This window comes from Vitis vinifera, chromosome 18, assembly GCF_030704535.1.
Source record: "Vitis vinifera cultivar Pinot Noir 40024 chromosome 18, ASM3070453v1".
Lineage (NCBI taxonomy): Eukaryota > Viridiplantae > Streptophyta > Magnoliopsida > Vitales > Vitaceae > Vitis > Vitis vinifera.
The window spans coordinates 1,889,475-1,915,142 of NC_081822.1; the positions used below are offsets into that span (position 1 = coordinate 1,889,475).

The 25,668-nt window shown below is 32.8% G+C and overlaps 2 protein-coding genes and 1 long non-coding RNA gene across 5 annotated transcripts; 2 read left to right on the forward strand and 1 right to left on the reverse strand.

The window, feature by feature from the left end:
• The first annotated feature begins 280 nt into the window (after positions 1–280).
• LOC100265973 (probable methyltransferase PMT24) lies at positions 281–7,998 on the forward strand. 3 transcript variants are annotated; one of them, XM_002285853.5, is made up of 9 exons: positions 281–413; positions 1,658–2,822; positions 2,912–3,061; positions 4,033–4,303; positions 4,389–4,499; positions 4,936–5,110; positions 6,536–6,808; positions 7,192–7,386; positions 7,477–7,998. In XM_002285853.5, the coding sequence occupies exons 2-9, from the start codon at positions 1,692–1,694 to the stop codon at positions 7,703–7,705; spliced, it is 2,535 nt and encodes an 844-aa protein (XP_002285889.2). In that variant the 5' UTR covers positions 281–413; positions 1,658–1,691; the 3' UTR covers positions 7,706–7,998. The 3 variants fall into 3 exon arrangements, with proteins under 3 accessions (XP_002285889.2, XP_010664148.1, XP_059590248.1); XM_010665846.3 differs by having other exon boundaries at positions 320–693; XM_059734265.1 differs by having other exon boundaries at positions 335–741.
• A 5,985-nt stretch (positions 7,999–13,983) lies between these two features.
• Positions 13,984–23,119, forward strand: LOC132253071 (uncharacterized). The gene is made up of 3 exons (XR_009464853.1): positions 13,984–16,969; positions 17,089–17,116; positions 23,071–23,119. It is a non-coding gene; the product is annotated as an uncharacterized LOC132253071 (long non-coding RNA).
• LOC100259095 (putative wall-associated receptor kinase-like 16) lies at positions 21,178–24,343 on the reverse strand. Its single transcript, XM_002284664.5, is given in 4 exon segments — positions 21,178–21,858; positions 21,861–22,481; positions 23,735–23,896; positions 24,009–24,343. Coding segments are annotated over 4 exon segments (1,416 nt in total). The 5' UTR covers positions 24,070–24,343; the 3' UTR covers positions 21,178–21,286.
• Positions 24,344–25,668: the final 1,325 nt, after the last annotated feature.

Consider the following 25,668-nt stretch of genomic DNA (forward strand, 5'->3'; position numbering starts at 1 on the left):
CACCGACAGAAAATCCGGGATGCACCAGATCCTCACTCCCACATGATGAGATATTTCGGTGCAGTTAACCCGACAACGAGGGCTCATACTCATTAATATTCGTTTAGAGGCCCCTCAAAATTCAACGAATTGCGCATCGGCACAATATTTTCACTTAATTAAAAAAGGACCCGCTGTTGGTTGTCGTTTTCGAGATCGGGGCGTACAAACGCGTTAACAAAAGGAGATGAGTCATAATCAAACTGCTTTCCATCATGATTAATTATTATTAAATCACTTTATTTAAAATTAAATTATTGGCTATACGAAATCTTGCCGTTTTCGGATTCTATATTTCCATACTCAAGAGACTTCCACACCTCTTACTCGCAGTGAAGAGAATGTGCGGAAAGGAACCCTAGATTTTCACCAAGGTACGCCTTTGTTTGGTTACTGAGAAAAGAAAAGAAAAAGAAGTATGAAATCGTTCGAATTCAACTTGTTATGATCTGGTTCCGAAGTTCCTTTGATTTCTGTTCAAACTCCAAACTTTTCTCAGCAACCAAACGGAGTGTTACTTGCTCGCGGTTTTTCGTTTGTAAATTGATCTTCCGTTCTTTTGTTGTATTTGTTTCGTTCGTTACATCATATGGGTTTACTATGCGTTGAGACGTCGAAAGCTGAATGCTTTACTGGAGTTGGATTTTGAAAAAAGTGAGATCTTTTAGATATGTTATTTCGGGCTTTTGATTGGTGGATCTGGTTAAGTGACTTCTTTTAAAGCTGATCTTTTTAGTTTAAATTCTTAGATTTATGGTTGTTATTTCAGTTCTCTTGATCTCAGCTATGAACTTATTTTTTTCTTTTCTTTTTATTTTTTGTCTTGCTTCTCCCCGAAACTTGTTTCTTTAACTTGTTATGAATGCTTATTTCATTGTCTCCGTTGCTTTTTCTGTTTATGATCTCAGAGCTTACTATCGTTTGTTGTATATCTTGTTTCCAAACTTCCTTTTTAGATGGCTGAATCGTCCTTCTAAATTTGATCAATTTTTTTTTTTTTTGGAATTATACTAATTATTCTGCTTATTTTCAACACAATTTTGCAAAAAAGTTCATTAAGTTTTGTGGTTTTAATTGGCCAGTATTGTTTGAAATAGGGACTTAGATTGAACTGTGAAAAAGATTTGGTTAGAAAGTCTTCCACTTTAGAAGACAAACAAATTTGTATTCCATATTCGGGGAAAAGTTTTTAATATCTCGGTTTTCTATATAATATGAAAATTGGTGGAATTATTTAAAATTTAATTTCATTATTTCTGTCAGGTTTTGGTTAAAAATTGACTAAGCAAAAACCCTGAATTTAAAAACTTGCCAATTTTTTTGTCTGATTCAATGAAAAAGATTCAAATGGCTAAAATTTTCAAAAAAGTTAACTGAAATTCACATGAGATTGTACTTTGGTTTGATATGAGACCTGTGGATTTTAAGTCCATGCTCCCAATTGCTCTTGCTTAGTGGCCTGCAATTCAATGTGGCTTTACTTGGTTTCCACTTCAGTTTTATTTTAGCTTTTACTGGGTGCCCCTATTTCACTCTCTTATAGCTCAAGTGAAACTAATCATAGGAGATTCCGCTTTAGGTTATTTGATTTTGGGTTGGTTTTGGTTGCCCTTTTCAGATACATATGCTTTAGAGATATCTATACATTAAAAATGGCTATGGGGAAGTATTCTCGGGTTGACGGACGGCGGTCATCAAACTACTGTTCAACAATTGCTATTGTTGTGTTTGTCGGTGTTTGCCTGGTTGGGGTGTGGATGATGATGTCATCATCCATTGTTCCCATTCAGAATTCAGATTTAGTGTCCGATGATACTCCACATGAGGTGCAGAAAAAGATAGATGACAATGATTCTACGCAATTTGAAGACAGTTCGGGTAATTTTCCATTGGATGCAGCAAAAGGAGAAAGTAATACTGACAATTCTCAGGATGAAAGTGATACTGGCAATTCTCAGGGTGGAAGCAATATTGATGCCCAAGATAACCAAACCCTGCCTGATAAAGGGTCAGAGAATACTGTGGAGGAAAACCAGGAAGCAACCATTAAGGAGAGTTCTAAAGATAGGACTGAGAATGAAGAGGAGCCCAAGATACACAGGGAACAAAATTCTGGAGATGGGGAACAAAATGCTGGAGATGGAGAATTGAATTCAGAAACTGGAGAAACAAAAACTGAAGGTGGTGAAACAAATGAGGCAGAGCAGGGAGGATCGGGGGAGAGCACAGATGAAAATAAATCAGACTCAAATGAGGATGAGAAAAAATCAGATACAAATGAGAATTCAGTTGATATAGCTTTGGAAAATAAAGCTGACAGTCAGAATGAGGAGGAGAAGGTTGAGCAAAATCAAGAGGAGAATGTTGAGCGGAATCAAGAGGACAATTCAGAACAAAGTGCTGGGGAGGAGCACATTGAAATCCAGGCAAAAGATCAGGCTTCAAATGAGGTTTTCCCTGCTGGGGCCCAGTCAGAGATTTTGAATGAAAGTAATACTGGAAATGGGGCTTGGTCAACACAAATGGTAGAGTCAAAGAATGAGAAGGAATCACTAGAATCTACAATATCTAAGCCAAATGGTTATGGTTGGAAACTCTGCAATGTCACTGCTGGCCCAGACTACATCCCGTGCCTTGACAATGTGCAAACTATTAGAAGACTTCCAAGTACAAAGCACTATGAACATAGAGAGAGGCACTGCCCTGATGAGGCTCCTACCTGTCTTGTTCCTTTGCCTGGAGGATATAAACGTCCAGTTCAGTGGCCAACAAGCCGGGAAAAGGTATACCACCTATTGCTGGTTCTAATGAAAAGCCACTTCTATTTGTAGTTTACTTTGGTTAAGATTGGTTTTATTGATGCATCATGCAGATCTGGTTCAATAATGTTCCCCACACAAAGCTTGCTGTGGTCAAAGGCCATCAAAATTGGGTTAAAGTTACTGGTGAATACCTTACTTTTCCTGGTGGTGGAACTCAGTTTACGCACGGTGCTCTTCATTACATTGATTACATCCAAAAAGTGAGCATTTCAAACTTTTCTCTTCTACCATACTGCCATTCTGTCCATATGTTTCTTTGCATTAATAGTTACTCCTCAGGTGTCTTCCCCCACTTCTCCTTTCTTTCCCCATTTTTGGGGGGTTAGGGGGTGGGTTTGAAGGGGGAGGGGTGCAGGGACTTATCTCAATTTTTTATATACGTTATACCTAATTGGGCTTCTCCTTGGTTTCCTCTAATGCACACAACCTTTTTTGATCTCTCATTTTTTCTACTTCCTCGCCTCAATATCATCTTCTTGGCCACAGGACTTCACAAATCTTATATCCCTATAGCCTTGAAGTATTTCTGGCATGTTTAATAGAGGAAATGAGAACTGTTTTCTGACGTTGAAAACAGAAAATGAAGATGATATGGAAAACATGTTTCGTTGCAAGTTTTTGAAAACTGTTTTCAAAAGCATTTTCAGAAACTGGTAATTTTTAGAAAACATCAAAATCTTGTTCGTGTTTTAAAAAGTGCAAGCACTTTAAGCATTGCAAAGGAACCAAAATGAATATGTGGTTTTCAATAATAAAAATGTTTTTCGAAAAACCATTTTCGTTGCCACTACCAAACAAGGCCTTATTTGATCCTCTTCCAATGTCTGTTATGTTTTTTTTTTCTCTTGCTGGAATTTAAGTTTTCAAAAGCATTTTCAGAAAATTGGTAATTTTTAGAAAACATTAAAATTTGTTTGTGTTTTGAAAAGTGCAAGCACTCTAAGCATTGCAAAGGAACCAAAATGAATATGTTCATCGTTTTCAATTTCAAAAACAAAATGTTTTTCAATGTCTGTTATGTGTGATTTTTTTTTTTTTTTTTTTGTTGTTGCATGTCTTCTTAAATTCCAGCAACACTGCTCTGGAGTTTAAATTCTCATAGAATCGTCTGTTTGTGAAATTCTATTCTAGGCTATCTGACTGATGCATAAAATGGCTATCATTAATGCAGACTCTTCCTGATATTGCATGGGGGAAGCAAAGCCGTGTGATATTGGATGTTGGGTGTGGTGTGGCCAGCTTTGGAGGTTATATTTTTGAAAGAGATGTGCTTGCAATGTCATTTGCTCCCAAGGATGAGCATGAAGCTCAAGTGCAATTTGCACTTGAACGGGGAATCCCTGCTATATCAGCTGTTATGGGAACCACGAGACTGCCATTCCCCAGTAGGGTCTTTGACGTTGTCCACTGTGCACGTTGCAGGGTTCCTTGGCATATTGAAGGTGATATATGCTTTGGTCTCAGATTTCTTTGTTTCATTTAAGATTATTTTCTGGTGTAGAAATTCATTTTTGAGGTACAATGCAGGTGGTAAACTTCTCTTAGAGCTGAACCGTGTCTTGCGGCCTGGTGGTTACTTTGTGTGGTCTGCTACTCCAGTTTACCGGAAAGTTCCTGAAGATGTTGGCATTTGGAACGGTAGAATACTTTAGCCTTGTTTGTGATGGTTTTTTTAACAATAGAAGAACTAGAAGTAATTGCTACCATAATGTGTTGAATTTTATGTTTAGGATTTGTATTTTAAAAATACATTTATTGAAGATGATGATAATTATGACACTTTTTAAAAAAAAATTATTTAAATAAAAATTTGCTTCTGTAGTCACTTTTGAGGAAAAGCATGGGTCCCCTTGCTTCTTCAAGATGCGAATGAATTATTTTGGGAAGTGTTGGTTCCGAGTTTGAAAGTTCTATTCAAACGCTCTTAAAAATTTGCATTTGACTTTTACTTAGTATTTCAGAATTTTGTTAAAACGTGCTTTCTATCCTAGTATATGTTTCTCTTGATGAATGAATTTTAATTAATGTATCGTAAAATGCCTCATCTTTTCCTTTTATTGAAAATGGATGGCAGCCATGTCTGAAATAACAAAGAAAATTTGCTGGGATCTGGTGGCAATGAGCAAGGATAGTTTGAATGGAATAGGTGCAGCAATATACAGAAAGCCAACTTCCAATGAGTGCTATGAGAAAAGGCCGCGAAATGAGCCTCCACTGTGTGAAGAATCTGACAATGCAGATGCAGCCTGGTAATTTTTCTTTAGCCCATAGTTTCTAATGGTCTTTGTCATGCTGTCTGTTCCCTTTTGTACAACTATAAGCTGCAATAAGAAAATAACTTGCCAAAAATGAAAAAGATTGAAGACGGCAGGAGTACATCATAAAGGGGCTTCAATACAATCAAAATCATTATATACTGTAAGACATTGGTCAGTCACAGTAGCCCATAAGAGTTGGATTTTGAATGTTTGGCACTATTGCGTAAGTGTTTATGATAATTGTCAAAAGCGAAACATCATTTTCTTCTTCAGCATAATAACTATGTGATATGTTAAGAACACAGAACCATTATCCAAAATAATTTCTAGATTGTTCCTTTTAAAGAAAACTTCATAATTATTTTCTATTGGTGGATATCACTAATTAGATCATCAGGGTTGTTTTGTTCACTCACTCGACTTATTAGATGTTTATTGACTGATATCATACTGGCCATTGGTCCATGATGCATTAAGGCGTTTTAAATAATAACTCATCTGCATTGCTATTTTCTATCGAATCTAGGCTGAATGCTTCAGATCCATGCTTTAGCCTGAGTGATTTAGGTGCATATCCGTCCCTTTCTGGGTGCATTTGGCAGTCGCACCACACTTTTGGTGGGGGTCAAATAGGAAGATCTGCTATGGTGGTGTTTGGACATCTGTGAAAATTAAACAGAGCACTTGATCACTTCAGTAGGACATGTAACATTAAGTTGCTACCATAATGACAACAGTCAAATAAAACTGAGGGTCCCCTATTACAATTGTAGAAGGCCCTTTAAAAAATCTCCTGAATAGAGAAGACAAAACTAAATGCTCTAGAAAATACTGGTTTCAAATCCTTTCACATAACATAATGCACTCTTTCAGTTTCCAAGGGAGATCCCAATGCCCATAATTTTCTGTTAAATCAACTTGGATAAAAGGGGAGGATCACAAACAAAAATGTAGAGAAGAGTACATTTTTGGGATGGTTGTATTTGAATTCTACTTTCTTCTTTTTGCACTCCACATTTTGTATAGAGTAAGTACTTAATTAAATTATGCTCTTTGGAGTAGAAGAAGCAAAATGTGGAATTCATAGCATTTTGCTTTTCTATCCTTTTTTTTTTTTTTTAATGGTTTTGTAGGCCCAACTTCTTAGATGAAATACTTAGGGCAAAAGTTATGCATTTTCAGTGTGTCCTTGACTCCGGAAAAATTGGGAAACATGCATAAGAATGTGTTATGACCTGATCTTGAGTCAAAAGTTTGCTTCTGTTTGATACCAGGCTTGTCTATGCTACTGCTTCCAAAAGGTGCTTTACCCTGCAGTGGCACCTCTCTGCAATGAAACATATCATCCTACTACAGTTTTCATAATGATGATCTTCCCAATATAATTGTCTTCAATGTGCTGTTTTATGCATTCAGGAATATACCCCTTCAAGCATGCATGCATAAGGTGCCGGTACTTACCTCAGAACGTGGGTCTCAGTGGCCAGAGCAATGGCCACTCAGAGTGGAGAAAGCGCCTAACTGGTTGAAGAGTTCTCAGGTTGGAGTCTACGGCAAGGCTGCTCCAGAGGACTTTACTTCTGACTATGAGCACTGGAAAACTGTTGTCTCCTCATCATATTTGAAAGGGATGGGAATCAAATGGTCTTCTGTTAGGAATGTCATGGACATGAAAGCTGTATATGGGGGGTAAGCAATTTAAATTTTTTTTTCTACACTCCTTTTCCAGTTACAGAAGCATCCTTCTCAGGCACTTGTTCTTTTAAATAGTAAGTCGCATAATTTTTTCTAGTTGTGGGAAAATGAACAGGTGTGGTGGGTGAGTGGGAAGATACAAGTACTTTCTTTCACATCTGTCATAGTATTTTTTTGTAGCATTGCTTTGTTGCAAATGACCAAGTGTGGTGGGAAGATACGAGTACTTTCTTTCACTTCTGTCTTAGTTTTTTTTCTAGCATTGCTATTTTTTGTGGCCTCCTTTTCTACTCTAGTAGAAGCTTAGTCCCATTCTTCATACTTATTTGTTTATGACTTCCCCATATCCTGATTATGATTTTCCATCATGCTTTCAGATTTGCTGCCGCACTGAAAGACTTGAAAGTGTGGGTCATGAACGTAGTCCCAATTAACTCCCCAGACACACTCCCAATTATCTTTGAACGGGGGTTATTTGGAATATATCATGATTGGTGTGAATCGTTTAGCACCTATCCCAGATCTTATGATCTTGTTCATGCTGATCATCTCTTCTCTGATCTGAAAAAGAGGTACATCTTTTTGTATAATTTATTCTTTGTGATTCAAAGATAATTTGAATCATTGCAACCATTAAATACAGTGATGCTTTCTGGTCACAGGTGCCAGTTAACAGCAGTAATTGCAGAAGTTGATAGGATCCTAAGGCCAGAAGGAATGCTTATAGTACGGGACAATGTTGAGACTGTAAGTGAGGTGGAGAGCATGGCAAAGTCTCTACAGTGGGAGGTCCGGTTGACATACTCAAAGGACAAAGAAGGTCTTCTTTGTGTTAAGAAGACGTTTTGGCGCCCCACAGAGACACAGACCATCAAATCGGCTATTGCTTAAGCTTGATTCTCTGATGACCACGTTTGAATTTTCAACAAACTTCTGATATTAGGTATTCAATTTTTATTTTTTTTATCCGCGGCATTTCAGTTAAAGATGCAATAGCTATAGTTTCCTTTAGCCTGTATAATTTATATAGTCGATCTCTTACTACCACTTATCTTCTTCACCACCTTTCTTCTATTTATTTTTTTCCCCACTTGAAGTAGTGGAATTCAGCTCAAAGTTTTGTAGAATGATATCATCCAATATAATAATGTGAATGAAAATCAAACGCATTCTTGTAACAGTAATACAAATTGCAGTCTTATTCTGTGCAAAAATTGTTTAGGCATTTCTCAAATCTCTCAGCCACAGAGCCTGGTCGTTTTGGTCTTCAACTTACTAAGGAGTCGTAGCACCTGAAAACAGACCTTAGGCTCATTTCCTTATTTTCTTTTGTTCGCTATCCACATTCATTCGCAAATTTTGGAAATGCCAACTATTATTCAAAATCACTTTTCCTTGGAACCTAACAAGCTTGGCAAATCAATGACATCTGGGTAAAACGTTCCACAGCTTAAAGCCATTTGACATGTACCCAAGAGCTTCTTACTCTACATCAGCTGCATTCCATGCCTACAGTTACTTTTAGCTACGAGTTTGGTCTGTTACATCTCTAATAAGCCATGTTCTGAGAACAGTTTAAATGGGTTTGCGGGATTGTGATTTTATCTTATTTTATTTTCTATTTAGGTGTCAGTTATTACCTTATTCTAACCCATCCCTATTTTATATATATATAAATTTAATATTTATTTTTTTAACATATAAAATAAAAAGTATTTTTCATAAATATAAATTATAATTATTTTTAATACAATGAATTTTTTTATATTTAAATTATTACAAGAAATTAAATGAGGAAGGACGATTATGAGAAATTGTCTGAATTGCATTATTATTTATTACCTTTCTGAAAGTTAGCAATACCCTATGCCTTTGAATCCTAGATGCTAGAAATCCTCACATTGACCTTTTTCAAGTCTTTCGTCCTCTTGGATTTTTCCAAGTAAATGGTACATGTTTTTTTTTTCTTAATAAAAATTCCTATGGTTGTGTGAAGTTTTTTACTTTAAAAAATAAAAGATAAAAAATGTATTCAAGGGTTGTTTGTGTTTTGAAGCCTTAAAGTAACTTTGTTATAATAAGTAAAACTAAATTTATTTTTGATAATTTTGAATAATTAAAATAGCCTTTGTTTTACCCATTTTATTTTTCCTTTGTTCCTCAAAAAAATTAGATCTAAATTTATTTATGAATTTAACTTAATTGGGAGAAGAAATTAATCTAAAATAAATAAATAAAATTTAAAATAAATTCACAAAATTTCAAAATCAAAACTAAAATTCTACCATATACAATCATCATATTTGCCTCATAATTCATTCAATTCTTAAATGAATTTAATTTCATAAGCTTTTGTGGATGATTCATTTAAAAAAATGAAAATAAGCAACATTAAAAATCCTAAATTTTGATTAGAATTAAATTTATTACAAATTTCTAAATTCAACTTCTTACTATATATCAAAATCAAAATAAATTAACAATCATGGATTTCATTAAACTTTTTTTTTAATTATAGCTCTAAAACATAATTCATATTCTTCTAAATATCCATTGAAAACAACAATTCCAAATTTCCAATTAATTTTGAAAAATAAAAGGTAAGATTTTATACTTTTTCCCACATCAAAATCCAAAAATTAATAAATTAACTTCAATAATTAAAAATATATTTTAAATATAAAGCTATATACCCAAAGATAAATCCATAAAAACAACTGCTAATGTACCGAGGTTGTATTCCTATTTAAGTCAAACTCATATATAAACAAAAGTTCGTGTAACAAAACTGAGACATTCCATACATGCTCTATTATTTTTTATATACAATTATATACTCCATACGTGCTCGAATGTTTCTATATATGTAAAGCTTCAGAAAGAATAAAAGGAAAATCAAAAGAGCCAATGAGACAGAATGATTTTGAGTAGAGAAGGATGGAACCCACCACTTTGAGAAGAAGGGCACAGAGTCCACCTGCTTCCAGCTCCTCATGTCCCAAAGACCCACCTCCCAATTTATATTTCTTCCCACTTTCTAAAAATTTTAACTATACACTGGCAAATTCTCTTAGGTAAAGGACAGTGGAAAGCTGGCCCAAACTCTCATTTTGCCCCTTGAGTTTGCCTTTCTGATTTTTTATTTTTTTAAGCTTATTTTGAGGCCATTTCTTTGAAGCCTTTTTGGGCCCACTCTCCAAGTTTTGACTTCCTTTTTTTTTATGAAATTATTGTGACCAGCTGGTTTGATTGATTGAACTGATTTTCATACTTAGTGGTTTGGTTCAGCTGCATTTCTATAAGACTGCTACGGCCTAGAGTAGAGTGGTTAGTATTTGGTGGAGGGAGTTGTTTTTAATAGGCTCTGCTTTATCACTGCTTTTAGGGTTTAAGCATGATTGTATTCACTGACAGTAATGCTGCTGATAAGCATTAAACACTCTTCTCTGTTGCCAAATTTGCATACAAAAGTGTGAAGATGCTTCTTTTGGACTCTTTAAAATTCCCTTCCCCCCCCCAACTTTTATGTTAGCGAGGCTTGTCTGGCTTCTCAGATATCTGAAAATAATGGGAAGAGCACTCTCCTCATGTTTGCATGATTGAAGCTTTAAGAATATTTAAGACTAGGGTTTAGGTGGGGTTTTCCAACCATGGAGTAGGAGGGTTTTTGCTAGTGAATTTTTAATTGATGACACACATGCTTCACTGATTCTTTGTTCAGTGATGATTTGTAAGTTTGTATCCATGCATGCTATATATATATATATATATATATATATGCTTCCATACCTAGAGAAAAAAAGAAACAGGTTGATTGCCTACTACTGTCAGATTGGATCAAGACACTGAAGTTCGGTGCTTGTTGAATGATGGTATATTGTTCCCATGTAACCCAGCATAGTGCTTCAATACATAGATAAAAAGAAGCTTTTTTACATTATAGATATAGTGAGTTCCTCGTGATTATATAGATATATTTTAAAGTCGTGAGGTTCTGTTGAACTAGAGGTGAATGATATGGACATGGTGAGAGTAGGCCGTTACCAAAGTTATAAGAATTGATTCTGAATCTTGGTTTTGAGACTCTGTTAGTTCAACTATAATTGCAAGGGACACTTTGATGTTCCACAATGGTTAGAGGAAGAGTTTTTGATACTAGATACATATATGTAGTGAACAACTTTTAGAATTATGAAGATCTATTGGATTCAAATCGATTGAGAAGAGATTTGAATCCTAAATTTTCTTATTTGACTATCACCTATATATGATTGTAAAAACACACTACAAGCTCTGGTGCTCTGTTTTATCATGACATGGCATGTGGAGATGCAGTACTTCACTTAATGAAATGTAGTTCCTATTTTAGTTCTCTGCTCCCCATAAAGAAGAAAGAAGACTAAAGAAGTAGAAAAGAAGGCATACCTAAATGCTAAATGTTAATTAGACATAGAGCACTTGAGGAAAACTGACGATGAAGATATGTTACCAGGCTTTGAAGATTAATCCCCAACCACAGAGGGGTCCAGTGAGAATATCAAATTCGACAAATTATCTGAGACACAAAAGAGTCTGCTTCTAATAGATAATAAGAGCAACAACATGAGCTCCTTACCATATAGAATTATCAAATACCCCATTGTCTGCCACTGGCACATCTTTCCTTGAACAACCAAGTTGGCAGCCTCCACACAATACTCAACATGTCTGCTGCCACAAACTCTCTAAAGCTATCTTTAGAGGTTAAAGGTGCAGTCTGGGCATTAATTCTTGAGTATTCAACATGCTAGGTTCTTGGTGGCACAAGGGTTTGCTCTTGAGTTTTCTCACTTTCCTCGTTCTCTCTGAAGCATCAAGATTGCCCAAGGAGTACTGGGAACAGATGCTGCCTAAGAAGCTCCCTTCTCCTCCTTCTTCTCCCTCCAAAGGCACCAATTCCATAAGCACAACATCGTCTTCCACAGCCGTGAAAACGTCGCACAACCTCCCTTCATCAGACGGAAAGGTGTAGCGGGCAGTGGGCAGTTTGAGGGAATACTAATTTTACATCTCTAACTACAGAAAATACAACCCCAAAAGGCACTGAAGAATGGGAGGGAAGCATACAGGCTTTGGGGAGTCAGTTCTTTACTGTGGGCTGTGTTGGCTTCAAGGGGTCATGAGCTGAATCGAGCTCTTGTAGTTCCCTTGTAGAGAAACATTACTTACTCTGGTGATCGTCGTCTTCATTGTAATTCTCCTGTGTAGTATGATATCTTGTAATTTGTATCATTCCCACTGACAAATTCAATCGAACTCACCATCATATAGGGTCTTGATTCTTTTTCTGCCTTGGTTTTTGCTAATTATCAATGATACACTTCAGATACTGTAAAAGTAGCGCCTTTTTTGTTCATTGTTCTGAGGTTCGTACACGACTATTTTTTCTTCCTCTTGCGTGGGGGTTACAGGGATATAGGGTTATAGCACTACTTGATCAATTCTGCAGTGTTATTATTCTCAGTCCCCGCCATTGTGAATCGTACCAAGACACCTGTAAACGATGATTTTGTTCAAGATTTCCGATTTGGATGGTTCAAGAGGGCGAGAAAAGGATGAATGATTAGATAGACCCCAGGACTTGCTTGGCAAGTATCTACCTAATAATTTTTACAAACTAATGAATGAAATTAAATGGAAGGAAATTAAACATGCAATTACTTTTTAAAAAAGTCATTCTTAGTATGAGTACTTCATGGAAGATGGGATTTACTAAGTAGATTTTACTTGTAGGTTGTAAACACCCATATATATTTATTTATTTATTTATTTATACTACATAAAAAGTTACTTTTTTTTTTTCTGTTAATAAAGGTCATGTGAAATGACTCACACGCCCTCATCTCTGATGCTTTTCCCTTTTCACTTCACCCATTTTCATAAATTTCATACCTGTTCCTTTATATATTATTGAAACTGAGTTGAAATTTATCAAAAATGTTTTAAAAATTAAAAAGTGGTCAGGACTTCAAATGTGCTATGGATGAAATAGAGTAACATGGTATGATAATTTGTTCAAAACAATAATTACAAGTTTGTTTTCTTTTATTCAAATAATTTAGGGTTAATTTCATTGACCTCTCATAAGGTTTTAACTAAATACATTTAACTCTCATTAGTTTGAAATTAACCTTATTAATTTGAAATTTTATTAAATGCCTTCTCTATACTTCTTATTTGATATTTTCATTCATCTTCCCTATTTTTCTTATTAAAAGTTTGGATAGAGTCAGATTTAAATGTTGTTTAGGTAAACGTTTTATGAACCTTGTAGGGGGTGGTAAGGGGAGAACCCCCATTGGTAAAAAAAAACCAACAACCTAAAAGAAATAAATATAATAATATTGTGATTCTTTACTTTCGACTATTTTCTAATTTAAAATAAGGAAGATATTTGACAAAATTAATGGGGACTAATTGTATTTAGCTAAAACCTTGAGTGAGCACTCAACGATTAATTCTAAATCATTAAAAGAAATAAAAAAACCTAAAAATTGTTAGGTTTTAAGTTGAACTTATGAAGCATTATATAAAAAATTAAAATATGGCCATTGAATTTCAAATTCTGAAAAAACATTTTTCAATCTACCAAACTACACAATCAAGCCCATCTAATCAATATTTCATCAATGGAATAATGCAGAGTAATCATATGGCTAACCCACGAAAAAAAAAGTTAGGATTTTGTTAAAAGAAACTAAAAAAGGAAAGGTGGAGAAAAGAAATTAGAAATTTTGTTATGAAAAAAATGTTAAGATTTTGCAAGAAAAATGAAAATCGAATAGTTTTTTTTTGTAAACTTGAGAAAAAAAAAGTCAAGATTTTGTTAATTTTCTTTTTTTTTTTTGAAGAAATTGTTATGAGAAAAGTGATTTTTTTTTTAAACTAAGGGAAAAGAAGAAAAATATATTTTGTTTAAAAAGAAAGATTGAAATTTAGGTTAAAAGGATTATGTGGAGTTTTTGGACAAAATGATCTAAGGTAACTTGTGAGTTTTGCACAAAATAACTAATAAGAGTTAATATTTTTCTAAAATTACCATATGAGTGGTTGTTGAAGAGATTATTAGTGAATTTTATGATTTTTTTTAATATTTGATTATTATTGCAAAATGATGATAATAAGAAAAATTTTCAAAAATAAGTTGGGCGGCAATTGGAGGTGAAGGTGAGTGAGAGTGTGAAGAGAAAGGAAAACAGATAAAAGGGGAGAGAATGAGAGGGAAGATTCGAGAAGATGAAAAACGGTCTCGATCTCGAAATCGGATTTCAGATTCAAGAAGAGAGAGAGAGAGAGCGATATGGGAGGGGAGAAGATGTGAGATAGAGAGATCGGAAGAGAGAGAATGAAAATCAAGAAGACGATGACGAACGAACTCCATCTCCAAATCGGCTCTTCAGATTCAAGAATAATATTTAAGGCATTTTTATCTTATTCTGTGGCAGATTTTGAGGAAAATTCTATTTGGAGAAGGAAAAGTGGTCAGAGATCTATAATCTTTGGTTTTGAGGGGCAATGATGACGGTGGAAGTTATTCCGGTACAGACGATCGCTCATATTAAAGGTGATCGTGGAATTTTTTATGAATGAGGGGATTGGGATCCTGCGATGGCCAGATTTGATGAAGGTGAAACAATTATGATTCTGGTAATTTGATGGCTGTTGTGCTAGTGGAATTGGTTTTGATTCAGGGGAATCGATTTGATGCAATTATCAAATTTGATAATTGGGAATTGATTGCGATTGAGTCAATTGGGATTTGCTGCAATGATCAGACTGGATGAGGTGAATTCATTCCTATCCCATGGCCCTGTGATGTGATTTGGTGCCAAGAAAGATATTGGAAAGTATTAAAGTTATTTGGATTAATTTCTGGATGTTTCCCTTCATTTTTAAAATTTTTTTTTTATAAAATTTAAACTGCATTAAACTTGGCATTTAAATTCGTTTTAGTTAATGGATTATGGAATCTTAGCCGGGTTGGGAGAATTTTCTCCCTTTCTTTTTTGGGAAATCTCGACAGACGAACGGTTGCTTTCAAAATTTTATGTTCTTCATTTATTTTTTCTTTTTTCTTTGAATTCTGAACAATCAAAGGGTTGATGGATCATTGAAATTGAGCCAGATTGAGATTCAAAATTTTATGTTCTTTATTTTCTTTTTTTGGTTTCTTTGATTTCTGAGCAATCAAAGGGTTAATGCAATGATGGATCTGAGCCAGATTGAGATTCAAAATTCTCTTCTTCTTTTCGAAGGGATTGGAAAGTATTAAAATTATTTGGATTAATTTCTAGATGTTTCCCTTCAATTTTTTATTTTATTTTATTTTATTTCTATATTTATTTTTATTTTTAATTTTTTTTTAAATTTAAACTGCATTAAACTAGGCATTTAACACCTTTTGTTCGTTTTGGTTAATGGATTATGGAATCTTTGCGAGATTGGGAGAATTTTCTCCCCTTCTTTTTTGGGAAATCTCGACAGACGAACGGTTGCTTTCAAAATTTTATGTTCTTCATTTCTTTTTTCTTTTTTCTTTGAATTCTGAACAATCAAAGGGTTGATGGATCATTGGAATTGAGCCAGATTGAGATTCAAAATTTTATGTTCTTTATTTTCATTTTTCGTTTTTTTGATTTCTGAGCAATCAAAGGGTTAATGCAATGTTGGATCTGAGCCTGATTGAGCCAGATTGAGATTCAAAATTCTCTTCTTCTTTTCCTTGATTTATCAGCAATCAAACGAAGGGTTATCAGATCATTTAATCTCAGCCTGGTTAAGATTATTCCAGAATAGTCTTGCATATCAGAGGCTAGATGCGGGTATACTTGGGATCACCTGGGACGAATATTAATAATTTTAGCAGTAAGCATGTGAAGCAACAGTTTGTGATATCAGTTAAGATATCAGATGGTTCAAATAATGAAATTTATCAAGGATGTTTAGTTGCCTATGATATCATCAAAGGTTAGGTTATATGATTTGTAGTTTATTGAAATCATGAACATTAGACATATGGATATTTTAGTTGAATTAACAATCATGTATTTATTATTCCCATTTGGGTATAGGAAGGTTTCATGAGATGATTAACAGGATCTTCAAAATAGACTAGTTGAATTAACAAGGATTTAGAGTGCCTTTGAGAATGATTCTAGAAAGCGTTTCTAGTATTTTTAACACTTGAGTGATAAAAATTTAAAGTAGTAAAATATTAAAAACACTTTTTAGAATCACTATCAAACGGACTCTTATTAGTCATGTAAAAGGGATTATTATGATTAGATTTTTTGTTGTCATTATATATTGAGATGGTGGTTGAATTGATGATAATATAGAGTAGTTAGTTGATAAGGATTGAATTATTCCTTCATTATCACTAAGTTTCTATAGATATTGCATGTTTGTTGAACAGGTAGGGATTGAGACATTTCCTTATTATTTTCATCCGATATATGACATTTCACAAGTTGAAATGCATTAATTTGGTTACATTTTCTGTTTCAGTGGTATACTGATACGTTTATTGGATTGATGAGGATTGAAACATTTGCTTGTTATTCTCATTTGATATATAAGACACTCACAGAGATGACTTATTTTGGTTGGAGTTCCGTTTGGCTGGATAAGTAAAAACTTTCGTAAAGCTTTCTCCGAGCAGGAAAGCCAAAACTCCTATAGGACTTGATGAGATTTATATCTTCTTTCTGAACCTGTAACATTTTTTGGTATTTATTTTCAATATAACAAATTTGAAAAGCTTGAAGATGACCATCAATTAATTTCCAAGCTGAAACATCCATCTAGTTGTGCATTAAGTTGCTGCAAAGACTTTTTTTTTTTTTTTTTCTGTAACTGAAACATCCACTTATACTCTGCTTTTCATTATGGCTGACTTGCTGTAACTGAACCATCTGGTTGTTTCACATTGAAAGGAAAAGGCATCAACTCTTCTGAGACTTTCCTCTTAATAATCACTTGTTTGGCGCTGTCTTTTTTCCATCATCACTCCTTTGTATTGAAGCAACTTTACTGTGCAGTTTTTGTATTTGGTGGCCTGGATATATCATTCAAAAGTTTTCACTATAATGAGCTTTCGAAGCAAGAAAAGAACAGGTTTAGAGGGCACTCACCGTGTATTATTGACTCGCTTTTCCTTTAATTCTACTTGGCATCATCATCATCTGTCTTTTTACTTCTATTCTAATCATTCTCCTCTTTCTCTGCCCAAACAGATTGTCGAAACTGGATATTGAAATTAAGGTATGTCTTCACACTTACATCACTGATTTATTATTATTGTTGTTATTATCGTTATTAATGTTACTTTTATTGTCATAATATCATTGCCATTCCACCACCTAGATAATGAATTTGAGTTAGCTGAATATTGTGATTGACTGGAGCAAATATTTTTATCCTTGCTACTAAAAAGGATGTAGAGAATATGAGCTAACTCAATAAAATGATGGTATAATTCTGTTGCTATCCATACTCCTTTTAATAATTAAACTGATTCTATTGAGTGGGTCTTTCTGTAATGTGAAATTCATAAACTAAAGTGCCAAATCCTTTGCTAACAAGCTTAGTCCCAGACTAGTCAATTTTATAGTGCCAAAACCTTAGCATCTCCATCTATGGGTTTGTGATCACGCAATATCTCAAACAATGGTTCTGGACCACACAACATCTTGAGCAATTGATCCCTAACTGCCTACTCTGAACCAAATTGTAGTGAAAAAGCGAAATAGTTGTGGACTTTAATAAATATCTAGAGGGACAGTTGAAAAATATTTCACAAATAATATAGATGCAACCATTATTACAAAAAAATACATCTAAATCTTACAACTAAACACACCACTTAATATCCTAACCAAGCACCGCTTTATTCTTAAGCCCTATGTCTTCCTGTTCTGGTCAGTGTAGCGTCTTCAGAGACTGGTCCTAGTATGACACTTCTGTCTCAAAGAATGTACTTGATTTCTATAGCTTGCAAGAATGAGTTTGTGGAATGGTGTGGGCTTTTAATAGTTCTAGATGGGCATCATATTAAGGGTGATGCTGGGATTGATGAGGATAACCAAATGTATCCCATAGTTTTTGCAATTGTTGAAAGCTAAAACAAAAGAGACATGACAGTTCATTAGGATTTGAAAGCTAGATGGGCATCATATTAAGGGTGTTGCAATTGTTGGATAATAAATAGGATTTGTAATTATTCTTGTTTGGCAAGAACAATTTGGAAAATTTTCTAAGTTAACATTTGTTTAGTGTATTTTTGAAATATGGATTTGCATTTAAAATATGTGTTATTATTGATGTTAATTCATTAAATTTTGAATTTTAAATTTGAGAAAGAGTATCAAATCCTAATTTTCTTATTTTTCAAAGTTAATTTGAATTATTGACTCTAATGAATATTTATGAGTATGAATTATGTTTAAGGGTCTAACGAAATTTTTTTTTAATGAAGTTAATGGTAGTTTATTTTGACTATGTTGCGCAGTAAGAGATTGAATTTTATTTTTATTTTTTATTTTTTGTAATTTTGAATGAGAAACTTACCAAAATTTCTGAAATTTAATTTTGTTGACAGTTGAATAGATTATAAAGTAAAAATAGTAACTAAATTATGGTAGGATTTGATTTCCTTTTTGAAATTCTATGTATTTATTTTAGATTAACTTATTATCCAAATTAAGTTTTTGAGTAACAATTCATAAAAAATGAAAAAAAAGAAAAAGAAATTAGATCTAAAAAGGAACAAAAAACAAAACCTAGTTCTATAATATTTGGTTTTTTTAATCACTTTATTAATTTATACCAAATTCATTTATTATCCAAAACGTATAAAATTGAAGTAGTTTAATTTGTTTTTAAAGCGAGAGTTACCCAAAAATTTTAAAAGTGAAAATTTATTTTATTTTATGTGTAAAAAGTTGAAGGTTTGAAAAGAGAAGGAAGAAAAATGTAATTTTTCTATTAACATAAACATAGAAAACTTTATTTTTACTATTAAAACAAAATTATCTTAGAAAAAGTAGTAAGTTAAACAAGAAAAAGTAGTAACTCTAAAAATTACTTAAGTTGCTCTAAGACTTAAGTAAAAAAAAAAAGAAAAAAAAAAGAGGCACCCTTTAATCTTGACGTTTAAAACTTTAACTTCTAATATTGAGTTGACTGGGATGATTTAAAAACTTAATTTTGGTAAAATGTGAGTTTTGGAAATTTGAAATTAAACTAAGCCTTTGCTTACTTTAAATGTTGAAAGATGATTTACTTGAACCTTGAAAAGTAAGTGTGGCTTGATTGTTCACTCAATGTGCTTGGAAAATGTTTGCAAAAATGAAATTATCAATATTATGGGCCTTTTTAGAAACTATTTATATTATGTGCTTTTCATAGAAGCTATTCGTTAATCCTACTTGAAACAAATAACAATACTTTGTTAAGATAGAAAATGTCAAATACAAATTTGGCATTGTTAGAAAAGACTTATTTAACTCTTACATTATGAGGAAGACACGTGTCATTTATTTTCTCTTAAATTATTCTTAACTTAGTCAGGACTATTTGATTATATAATTACAATGGAACATATCTATGTCCTAGTTCTTATAATATTGAAAGTTGAGTCTATTCATTAAGTTGCCATCATCATTAATAGTGTATTAATTTATAGCTACTAGATTTAATATTGTTGTACAAAAGTATGTTTAATTATATGGAAAACAAAAGGAGAAAACAATCATTTAGTAGAACATAAAATTTAAAATGATTATATAGAAGTTCAATTTCCATTTGTTCATCATCAAAGGATCAATTATACAACATTTATAAAGTCTTAAAAACAAATGTCACAAGAATCTATCTTCACAAAACTTTTTTTTCTTGTGATGACATTAAGACGTATCTTAGTCCATTTACATGAACATAATCCATAGAACATAAGAAACACAAGATAAACTATAGAAAAAGGTATTTTTCAACTTTTTATTACTTCCTCCCAAGATGTAAAAACCGTAGGCTTCTACATAAATTACAATTAGCCTATGAAGAGATTGTTCTCCTCTACCTTCTACACAAGTTACAATAAACAATTGCCAAGTTTTAGAGATCCAATCCATGTTTTGCCACCTATCTTGGTAGTTTCTCAAGGCCCTTGGCTTCCTCGTGTTACTAGGTTTCTACACTCCTTAGCCTTCATTTTGGTGTCGTTTAAGTGACCCATGCATCTTTGTAGCACAATCCCTTGTGCGTTGATAAATAGGGAGTCCACTTCTTTATGCATTAGTAACTTCAATAAGTGCTACTAATGTTGGCCATAAGTCCTTGCCTTTGTCTTAGCTAAGCATGCTTAGGGATTGCAATGAGGCAAATCTGGAACCGGTCACCTTCATCCTAATCTCATCTTGATTATTTAAGCATATTCTCAACTTTGTTGAAAAAAAAAGAAAAAAAGGAGAAGTAAAAAACAAGATGATTATGAAAATTTCTCATCCCTCTATTTATTTTTATTTAAATATATATATACTTTGGCATCCTATATTGTCTCAACCATACAACCACATTTGATATGTGTCATGCAACCCACATAAATAATAGCAATGTGATCAAATTTGAGTTAAACCTTAAAGAGCGCATGTAGTTTATCATATGCAAAAATCCTGAACTCAATTTTATTTTAAGGTCAATGAGTCTCTTGGAGGGAGGCTCCCAAACTTATGTTTTCCTTGTTTAGTGAAAATAAAATTTAGGAATTTTTTTGTTCACACATAAAAGTAATTGACTCAATGGCCAAAAAAAAAAAAAAACCTAACTAGAGGTGAACGGGGAAAGGACAAAGTCACTAAAATGAAAACAAGAATATTAAAAAGAAATGGAAATAAGCACTCATCGATCCAAAACAACAACACAATAGGGAAAAAAAAAAGAAATTTAGGAAATTCTTAAACATTTTTACAGTCATAAATAGTTTTTTTAAAAATAAAAGGTTATTTTTCTTCCATGGAATTTGTACTTTCCCAACTTCTGAATTATTTCTAGTCCGTGACAAAGACGAGAAATTTGATGTTTTCATGTTTTGAACAATTCACTAAAAGGTGAATTATTAATCTGGAATCATTTGTCTCATATGATTATAGTGAAATAATATGACAAGTATAATACTTAAGTTTAGATAATTCAAGTTAATTTGAAATCTATAGTTAACCTTCATACAACCTAAGAAAAAGAAAAACAGAAATAAAATATGCGTTTGCATTTGTATAAATAATTTGTATTCATTTCATTTCATTGACTACTGAAACAAAAAGAACATATGGAAAGCGAAAGAGAGAGATGATCATTTATTTCTAGTAGTATCTTGAAACATTGAGATAGAGTGAGGGCATAACATGTTAAAAGATAATATCATCACACATAAATATCTTATCTAGCATTATGTAATGGTAATGTTATATGATCCCTAATGCTATCATACACAGTCGTGACATTACCATTAGTATCATATTGATGAGTATTCGAGGATTCATCAAGTAAGTGAATCGTCTCTTCTGAATTCAATTCACCAATCCATGGATGCATTTTCATTTTTCTCATACCTTCAAGTTCCATTGCTACTTCCTTCATAGTAGGTCTATCTTCACCTTTTAATTCCAAACATCTCTTTGCAAGCAAAGCAACTTCATTGAGTTCTTCACCATTTACCTCGTGCGATATATTGTCCTCAAGAAGTTGAAATAAACGATTTTCTTTCAAAGAAGAAAGAAAATACATAGCTAGACTTCTCTCTTCCTCAGATTTGTCAAAAGAAAGTGCCTTCATTCCTGTTAATAGCTCCACAAGGACGACTCCAAAACTATAAACATCACTTTTCTCAGTCAATTGACTTGTCAGTAAATACTCAGGATCCAAGTACCCCAAAGTTCCTTGTACCATGGTAGATAACTGCATTTGATCTTGTGGAACTAATCTTGAAGTTCCAAAATCGGACACTTTGCAGTATAATTGTCGTCCAAAAGAATATTATTAGATTTAATATCCCTATGGATAATTGGTGGAGATGCTGCTGAATGTAAATATGATAACACTCCAGCAGTTTCTGCAGCAATTCTTATACGTGTTTCCCATGAAATGGGAGACACTTTGTTTTCTTTGTGTATGTAGTCAAACAATGTGCCATTTGTAACAAATTCATAAACAAGTAAAGGAACTTCTGTCTCCAAGCAACAACCTAGGAGCTTGACTATGTTTCTATGATTGATTTGGGATAGAACAACTACCTCATTTATGAATTGCCCAACTTGGCTTTGATCCACCATCTTTGACTTCTTGATAGCAACCACTCTACCGTCACTTAAAATTCCTTTGTAAACAATACCGAATCCTCCTCGACCAATGATTTTGCTTTCATTATATTTGTTGGTGGCTTTTTCAAGCTCTTCTGCTGTAAAAATCTTGCTTCTTTCGTTGGATCCTTCTCGTTTAGAAAGTTGTTGTTCTAAAATCAAACCACCATTTTGTCGAAAATACTTTTCTTTGACTTTGAGAAACTTCCTTTTCTTGAGTATCCAGTACAACCATGAGCTACTTGTCAACAATACTATAAGACCGACGCCTACACCTACATTTCATAAAGCATTGAAATTAGTATGTAAGTAATAACAATTTTGTGCTTAAATATTGACATGATTTATCATAATGTAAATTATTTAATTTTGTAAAAATTGATGCTAGTACTAGCAGTCTTCCCAATAAAAACTCTTTGCTTGTTTAGTTGGGGAAATGATAACTCTTTTTTTTTCTTCTGTTTTTTAAAATATGAAAATAAAAATGATATTAAAGATCTCTTTTCATAAGCTCTTTTTGATATCAAAATGGAAGAATATATTTTAAGAAAGAAAATTGATTTACAAATTTTCATTTCCTACTATCACTTAGGCCGGTAGAATTCTATGTGAAGATTATGATAGAGTGTAATTCGAGCACGTTTGGGACCACCCATACCCTACAAGGGGACTCATGAAGGCTTAGGTCAAACTGTGGGCTAAATATGTAATTTGGGCTTGGATCGGGTCTATATTTCAAAAAAGTCGAAGTCGGACAATCCCATGGATGTAATGGACGGGCTTGGGCATGGGCTTTGAGCCTAAGTAGCAGGCCTGGCCTATCTAATTGTGCTTTGACGTAAATTTTTTTTGATGTTGTTGCAGATGGTGTGTAGCATAGAAGAAAACAAGTAAAAATATGGCAGGCGAAGAATTGAAATAAATGTCATCAGAGTTTACCAGGGTGCTCATTTTGTTGAAGGCGTCATGTAGAACTAGGTCGATTCAGGCTCTCCAGGTGGGCTCTCGACAGCCGAATCAGGCTGAGTTTCGAATGAGCCTCGAAAATGAGTAATTAATTTTGGTGCTTGAGTAATTAATCTCAAGGCCCTGTTTGGGATAGGGTTTTTTTATTTTTTTTTATTTTTTATTTTTAACTTTAATAGATAGTTAAAACCAAAATGATAATTTTTTAAAAACAATATTAGTATTTCCAATAAATTTGAAATAACTTCATACAAAATAGGAGAATATTTTTCTAACTTCTATATGTTATTTTTTAAAGTTATAGTGTTTTTTATTTATAGCAAAATTAACAAAACAATCACAAAAGAAAAATAAAATTTTTGACTTTTCAGAAGTGAATCTAAACAAGGCTAGAAGTCCAAATAAGGCTAAAGCATCCACTAGAAAGACTGCGGCCCAAAACATATGGTGGCTTTGAATTTTTCCTTAAATTTATTAATTTTCATTTTGAATGCATAAAGCGTAGCTTATTAGAGCATATCAAAGCCATCAAGAGTAGACTATAGTCTATAGACATACGTACCAATAGTAATCTTAATGAATAGCAATTGATCCGCGGTGCAACCATCTTTGCCTCTCCCATGCCCATGGTGACCCCATGGGCAAGAGCAATTGTAACCTCCTATAGTGTTAGTACAGCGGTCGGTGCAGTCGTTGAGTTTTGGATCTTCACACTCGTCAACATCTGAAGCAAACCAGAAGCCCAAAACGAATTGATTAGAAAGGTATTCCACCCAAGAAGGAGATAAATTAGATCTAAATTAAGCAGTAATAGAGGCGCAAGAGTCAAAATGTACCATAGCAGCCATTGGGGCCCTCGGTAGCCAACAGAGCAATAGCAGCGATACCCAGGACCATTATCCGACTTAGTACAATTGCTATTCTCCTTACATGCGTAACTTGTCGAGTTCTTTTGAGCTTCTTCGCATGTTTGATTCCCAACTGCCCAATCCAGCACCGTTGATACCTTATCTATCTTTTGTAGATCTATAAGATCTGCCGTGGAGAAATTGAAAGACCCTTCCTCCACCAAGAAAGTATAGCTACAGGGATTGAAGCTCCAGGTAAAAGTGTGGTTGTGATAGGTGTGGACGGTGACATTATATTTGAGGAGACCTTTGAATGAGATGGGAATAGACAAAAATACCCCCTTTGACTCATTTTTGTCCTTATTCTACCACCCTTCACATGTCACTATTCTTTCTTATTTAACCATTTTTAGATTTTTCATTATTTTTTTAAACTCTTTTATAAATAATTGAAAAATCAACATTATTTTTTTATTTTTAAATTATCAATAAACAAAAATTATATTAATGATTCAAAGACTATTTTGGAAAATACTTTCTAAAAAAATATTAATTTAAATAAATAAAAATTATATTTTACATTTATTTTTATCTTTTATATTTTAGAAGTAAATAATTTAATGATTAAAATACTATTTAAAATAAATATATTCACTATTTTATTTTTTTATATTAAAAAGTATTTTAAAATTTTTTTTACTATTATAAAATAAAAAGTTTAATTTTTTTAATCTTCTTTCTTCCTTATTTTAATAACTTTTTGAACATGACTTTTAGTAATAAGTTATATGAAATGTTACAAATTTGTTTATTAAGAATTTATTTTAATGATTTGAATTAATTGAAAATTTATTAAAATAAGAAAAAGAAAAAGAAAGAAAGAGGATGGATGAAAAGTTTTTATTTTAAGTACTCAATTAAAATATTTTCATATGACCTAATTTTAGAAGTGGATTATATCAATACATAATAGAGATTGAATTTTTCTTATATAAAATGGTTGAAAGGTATATTTACTTATTTTAGATGAAAACAAGTAGTTAAAAATTATATAGATTATATTTGAGTTTGGTTTTAAAATATTTTTCTAGTTTTTATTTTTTATTTTTAAAAATAATTTTTATTTTCTATATTGTCTCTTTTTGAAAATATTTTTAATTAAAAAATGAAAAGTATTTTTTAAAATGAAAATTGAAAACCTTGTTTAATACTATTTTTTTATATGAAAATAAAAAAATAATAAATTTTATTTATTCATTTATTGCATCACTGTACAATTGTATTACACTAACTGTACAAGGGAAATGTACTAAGTGTATAAAGGTGTACAAGGCTACCATTTGTGAAATATTATAATCGATTATGAGTCATTCCTTTATTTTTTTTATCACTCACGAATTGTACACATATGTCATGCACTTTATTTAATTCCCGCATGGAAATTCCAATATTTTTCCTAATAATAATATTTGGAGAAAAAAAATTTTGACCTTAAATCATCTACCATCTTTTCAACTAAATCATTGGAAATATAGTTAAACACTCTTATGTGGATACATAACTTAGGAGGAATATAAAATTTGTGTCATTGTACAAAGGTATTACACTAACGAGAGAAATGTACTAATTGTACAAAAGTGTACAAGAT

What these genes read in the sequence shown, in the direction of transcription:
- LOC100265973 (XM_002285853.5), top strand. Translation starts at nt 1,692, where the DNA reads ATGGCTATGGGGAAGTATTCTCGGGTTGACGGACGGCGGTCATCAAAC. An exon ending in GGTTCCTTGGCATATTGAAG is followed by an intron (nt 4,304 to 4,388) that starts GTGATATATGCT and finishes GGTACAATGCAG; the next exon opens with GTGGTAAACTTCTCTTAGAG. An exon ending in TTCTCTGATCTGAAAAAGAG is followed by an intron (nt 7,387 to 7,476) that starts GTACATCTTTTT and finishes TTCTGGTCACAG; the next exon opens with GTGCCAGTTAACAGCAGTAA.